The sequence below is a fragment of the Triticum aestivum genome, chromosome 4A (assembly GCF_018294505.1).
Source record: "Triticum aestivum cultivar Chinese Spring chromosome 4A, IWGSC CS RefSeq v2.1, whole genome shotgun sequence".
NCBI classification, from domain to species: Eukaryota; Viridiplantae; Streptophyta; class Magnoliopsida; order Poales; family Poaceae; genus Triticum; species Triticum aestivum.
The window spans coordinates 573,801,939-573,807,810 of NC_057803.1; the positions used below are offsets into that span (position 1 = coordinate 573,801,939).

At 48.6% G+C, this 5,872-nt stretch overlaps 1 protein-coding gene across 1 annotated transcript; it reads right to left on the reverse strand.

The window, feature by feature from the left end:
• Positions 1-1,407: 1,407 nt before the first annotated feature.
• On the reverse strand, positions 1,408-5,616 carry LOC123087067 (glutamate decarboxylase 1). The gene is made up of 6 exons (XM_044508967.1): positions 5,306-5,616; positions 4,994-5,198; positions 3,102-3,302; positions 2,790-3,004; positions 2,362-2,668; positions 1,408-2,092 (listed from the first exon to the last, which is right to left on the reverse strand). The coding sequence occupies exons 1-6, from the start codon at positions 5,395-5,397 to the stop codon at positions 1,625-1,627; spliced, it is 1,488 nt and encodes a 495-aa protein (XP_044364902.1). The 5' UTR covers positions 5,398-5,616; the 3' UTR covers positions 1,408-1,624.
• Between the last annotated feature and the right edge of the window lie 256 nt (positions 5,617-5,872).

Below are 5,872 nucleotides of genomic sequence, written 5' to 3' on the forward strand. Positions count from 1 at the left end.
AATGCTCCAGATTTCAAAAAGTGTTCATGAATTCAGAAAAATGTTCAAATTTAAAAAATGTTTGAGATGTCAAAAAAAATCTTCAATTTAGAAAAGTCTCACATTTCAAAAGTTTGCATGAATTTGGAAAATGTTCATGAATTTAAAAAATCACAAAAATTAAACTAAAATAAAAATAAATAAGAAAAGAATATGAGAAACGATAAAACCCGGAAGAAAACAAAAAGAAAAAAGGGTTGAGTGCGGGAAAAAACTTCCCTGTAGAAAACAAAAGCAAATAACGTAGAAACAGACGGATTTACCGGACCATCACCGTGAGCTGTGTTGCGTGTTTGAATGCTATTATCTGACCCGCGCGTGGAATAGGATCCCCCTCACTGAAGCTCAGCTAGCATGTGCACTTTTTCAAGCATGGAGATGTTCTTTGTGTCAGTTGTGAAACAACATTTCAGCCCAAAAGCCGAAAGGTGGCGCACTACCGCGACCTTGGTTCTCCTACCCTAGATGGGTCGCCAATTAGCTAATATAGGTGCTACTAAAAATCCGGTTTTTGGAACCTTTTCTGCCTAGCTTTTTTGGTTTGGTGAACCTTCTAGAAGGTTCTGGTTTAAAAAAAAATCTCTTTGTTGTTTTGTTATTTTCTTCATGAATTTTTCCTTTGTTTTTTCGTTTGTTCTTTTAAAAAAATTGTCATATTTCAAATATTGCTCAGAATTATAAAAGAAAATATTTAGAAAAATTTAAAATACCTAGAAATTTCGAAAATTAAAAAAAAAGGGCAACCTGGTGCATGTAGCTCCCGCTTGCGCAGGGTCCAAGGAAGGGTCCGACCACTTTGGGTCTATAGTACGCAGGCTTTCCCTACATTTCTGTAAGAGGCTGTTTCCAGGACTTGAACCCATGACCTCATGGTCACAAGGCAGCAGCTTTACCACTGCGCCAAGGCTCCCCTTCAGAAATTTCGAAAATTGTTTAGAATTATAAATATTCTTTGCTTTTAGAAAATGATCAGAGTTTCAAAAGATGCTCTTATTTTTAAAAAAAATAAAAGTTTTAAAAATATTTGTGTTTTCAGTAAATGTTCAAAATACACAGGAAGCATCCATAGAGCTCTCCTCTTAGGGTGCCACTGCGATATTCTGAGCACAATCGGTAAATGCAAGGTAGAAACTGAATTTCCGGTTTATACCGAAAGTCCACCCTGAGGTCGTCGCCTCGTACCGCATACTGGTACATGTCACCGTTACTACCACCGTACCGTGTCTGTGAAGGTTAACTGCTCCATCATATCATGGCATTCAACCAGAATCATGGTTCAGAGTGCCCCTAAAAAAGCATCATGGTCCAGAGTTACGACAACGAACCTATGCAGAAACAACGATTTTGATCGAATATCAGGCACCCAAATAAAGACATGATTGCTGCTAGGTACAAATATGCAAGTACAGTACTGTTGTTCAACACATACATGACATAAGTATTACTCGATCGATCTATTGGAGCCAGAACTATTAGTTCCGTCCTCTAAAAAATCATCACGGGCAAGAGAAGTAGCAGCTTAAATTAGGAAATACAACCATAAATATCGAGCGGCAGAGCATGGTGAGAGGCGCATCGCCACCGCTCAGCAGACGCCCTGGGTCTTCTTCCTGGCGGCGACGGCCCTCTTCCAGACGGACACCACCTCGCGCTGCCTGGCCAGGTCCTTCTCGCTCACAGTGTCGCCGTTGGGGTGCTGCAGGGCGGGCCCGCTGCTGCGTGACGGGAGCGCGTCGAGCTCGTGGAGCACCTTCTCGATGTCGATGACGAGGCGCTCGGCGAAGGTGCGGCTGAAGTCCTCGCGGATGACGACGCGGAGCACGGTGACGTGCTGCGCGTCGGGGGGCATGGTGTAGGCGGGCACGATCCAGCCGAAGCGGCGCAGGAACTCGGAGATCTCGAACTCGTCGTGTCGGCTGCTGTCCTTGAGGGAGAAGGCCACTAGCGGGACGCCCTGGTCCTTGGACACGATGTTGAACCGCCCCGTGCGCTCCAGCCCCTCCTTGAGCACCATCGCGTTCTCCTGGCAGTTGTCCATGATGTTCCTGTACCCCTGCATTATTATACCAAATACAGTTAGCACAACAATGATGTTAGGGTGTGTCTAGGTCTCAGTCGATTGAGAGTTTCTCAAGTTTCGATCAAGTGAGATGACATGTAAGAAAGAAAGAAACAAAATAAAAAGAAAATTTTGCATGGATTTCAATGTAATATCTTATGAATATAGCATCAATTAATACATAGCCAAATCTCAGTCAACTAAAATTTAGCAAGAATACTGTTATAAGTGAGAAAAAATCGGACAAAATCGACGAGCTGTACCTCAAAACCAAGGCGGATCAGCTGGTAGTACTGTGCGATAACCTGGCTGGAACCCTTGGAGAAGTTGAGGGTGAAGGTGGGCTGGTCGGCGCCGAGGTAGTTGATGTGGAAGATGAGCTCGTCCGGCAGGTCCTCCTTGCTCCTCCAGATGCACCACCCGATCCCGGCGTACACGAGGCCGTACTTGTGCCCGCTCACGTTGATGCTCTTCACCAGGGGCAGCCGGAAGTCCCACTCCAGCTCAGGGTACAGGAACGGCGCGATGAAGCCGCCGCTCGCCGCGTCCACGTGGATCGGCGTGTCCCAGCTGCACGTTCAACCCCAAAACACCATTACAACATTTTCTGCAGACCTCCATCTAGATGAGTGATATATACAGTGGGAGCTCGGTGGAAGGGTCAAGGATGCTTAGTGAATTCATGCATTACCCTGTCTCCTCGTTCTTCTTGACGAGGAGGTCGTTGAGCATCTTGACGTCCTCGAACTCCCCGTTGAGGGTGGAGCCGAGGATGGCGGCGACGCAGATGGTGTTCTCGTCGACCATCTCAACGGCCTTCTCGGGGTCCATCACGTAGTACCCCTCGCTCAGCTTCACTTCCTTGAGCTCCACCTCGAAGTAGCGCGCGAACTTCTCCCAGCAAACCTGCATCCATTTTACGGTTTTTACCCCATCGAATCAGTCCAGTTAAAAAGTTGACAGTGTAAGCGTTAATGAAGGAAACTGTGATGTGCTTAATTACTTGGACGTTTGCGCCGGTGACGATGTTGGGCTTGTCGCAGGGCTTGCCGGCGGCCTTCATCTTGTTCTGCCACCTCCTCTTGAAGGCCAGCCCGGCGAGCATGATGGCCTCCGAAGAGCCGACGGTGCCCACCCCCACGGCTGTCTCCGTCTCCCCAAGAGGAGCATTGAACAGATGCGCGATCATGTTCACACATCGGTTCTGCAAAACAAAAGTTTAAAAAAGACATGTTATGATCGATCAACTAACCTTGCCATATCTACACCTGATTTATCCCGAAAAGAAAACAAATAACCCCTCCGATCATCACACAGGCGGATGAGCGACGATTAATATGGATCAGAGGAAATAGTAAAGTTTCCTCCATCAACATGGTATATCTAGTTTTGGCGTTTCTACATGTACTCCCTGCTTAGCAATTGGCATCTACTAGCTGATTGTTCTTTGGTACTCCCTTCCGAATCTGAAAGAAGCACGTTATGTGAGGAGAGCTTACGGGATCTTGTTCGCCGCTAAAGTTTGAAGCGTGTGAAGACTGAACTTGCTTTTATTGATTATACTGACATGGTTATGCGCTGATTTTTCTAGCTTACAGTGGTACGTAACAGAAAAATAGAAAATAGTGTATGGGATCATTTGGATGGGTGACTTGAGACGCCTAGCCAAAAAGTTAGCGTTGACCGAGCCATGGGTTATGGGTACCGGTATAGATGGATACGAACTACTATTTGCAAGACGCCGACAGAGAAATCATCCATGAATTATTTGGCAGGCGTACAGGGTTTTGCGTGGCTAGCAGCGGCAGCATCCAAACATCTTGGTTCTCGCATGCATGTGGATTGCTTACTCTATACTGTAAGCGTGCTTCAGTTTTATAATGTTCTACTCCGCAATTTTCTTCTTCTCCTTGTAGCGAAATCTCTGACGATTTATTCTATTAATAGGAACCGAGGGTCCACCCTTGCATTTAAAAGAAAAATCCTTCGCTCCTTGATTTTGCCGGCGAGTCTAGCAGTATAGCAGGCCTGCTTACATGATTAGACCACTGCAGCTCGTAGTAATAGTGCGGCGCTGTGCCGAAAGGGCGCAATCAGATCGAATCATCACTCATTTGCTTTAGCCTTAGAAGTCGGTAAACATTTCCGGTTTACATCCCCTCCAGGCCTAACCTCCTCCACACGGCCACGAGCGCCTAGCTCGGCGGCCTACCAGTACAGCGATAGCACCGAGAAATCGAAATCTCGGGCTGCCTGGGTTTGCGAGTAGAACTCTTCTCCTTGTCCCTCTCGATCGATCGTTGGGCGGCTCGACAAGACGACAGACAACCAGGAACCAGAGCTATCGCCGTGTGCGTGTGTATGTGAACGTGGTTTGCTCGATCGCCTTCCTTGGAGCGTCTCGTTTTCCTATTGTTGCGTCGCGGGTTGGAGGACAGGGACGGGGGCCAGATGCCTTGTTCTGCACAGATGTACACCACGCACGTTCTGCTCCCCGTTTGTTCTCTAGTGCACTACTCAGGTTCATGCACCAAGAGGATATATAGACGGATGGACAGGGACGCGCCGTTGAGGAGATTTTCGAACGGGGGGAGTACATAGGAATAAAAATCCGGAAACAGCGGGCTCGTAGTACATATAATAATCGTCGCTCGAGCGAGTAGAGGCAAGATACGAACGCGCATCGACCATTTTTTTATCACCATTCCTGGTGGCGGTGCATAGTTTTCAAACTTCTATGCCGGATCAGTGGATGAGCCCAAATGGAGCAGTGGAAGGCCACCGGAAGAAGGAAGGGATCCCGATGGATTGCAAATCAAGGGGACTCGGTCAGAGCAGGTTCGCAAAACCGGGGACCGAAGTAACGCCAAGGTAAGTAGTAAATGGTATGCATACCTGGAGCTCGGTGGTGACGGGGTACTCGTCCATGTCGACGTAGTTCTTGTTGATGGAGTCCATCATGAGCTTGTTGCACTCGGGCTCCATCCACGTGGTGACGAAGGACGCCAGGTTCAGCCGCGGGTTCCCGTCCAGCATCAGCTCGTCGTTGATGATCTGGTACGCCGCCTCCTTCGGGATCGAGTTCTCCGGCATCCGGAACCTGCCCGTCCATCCATCCATCCATCAGTTCAACGAACGACGAAGCCAAATCTAGCATCCAATCATCCATGATCGATCCATCCATGGACGTAGGAGGAAGGGACGTACCTGGGCAGGGAGGCGCGGACGTAGCGGGAGGCGAAGGTGGAGTGCACCGAGTCATCGGACGACCCTGCCGACGCGGCGTGGGAGAGCACCATCCTGATCGCTCGCTCGCCGGCGGGGACGACGGCCGATCCGATCGGGGGACGGCGGTGGTGGTGGTGCTAGAGCTGCCGCTGGTTTGTGCTTGATCAACCCGGGGTCGGGGCCAAGCCGTTACCAAGGAAAGCGGGAGCGTTTCCTATTGTATAGTGGATGGCGTGCGCCGTGCTGGCCGGGGGACAAAAATGGCGGAATGTTTATAATCGAGCCGAGGGGACGGGTGAAGGCGAAGATATTTCACTTTCTTTTAGACGAAGGGAAGGGGAAGCTCCCGTTCAAAAAAAAAAACATGTACATGTGACCGTTCAAAAAAACACATGTATTTTTTTTTACATGTGACGCAGGTGTGCACGTACCGTGCTCCTGTTCGCCACTGGACTTCGTCGTCTAGTTACCGTGGATTCATGGTTTGACGAAGATGTTTCTGTTCCCGTTCCGTCCGGTCACGCTCTTTTCGACACTTGGAGGATT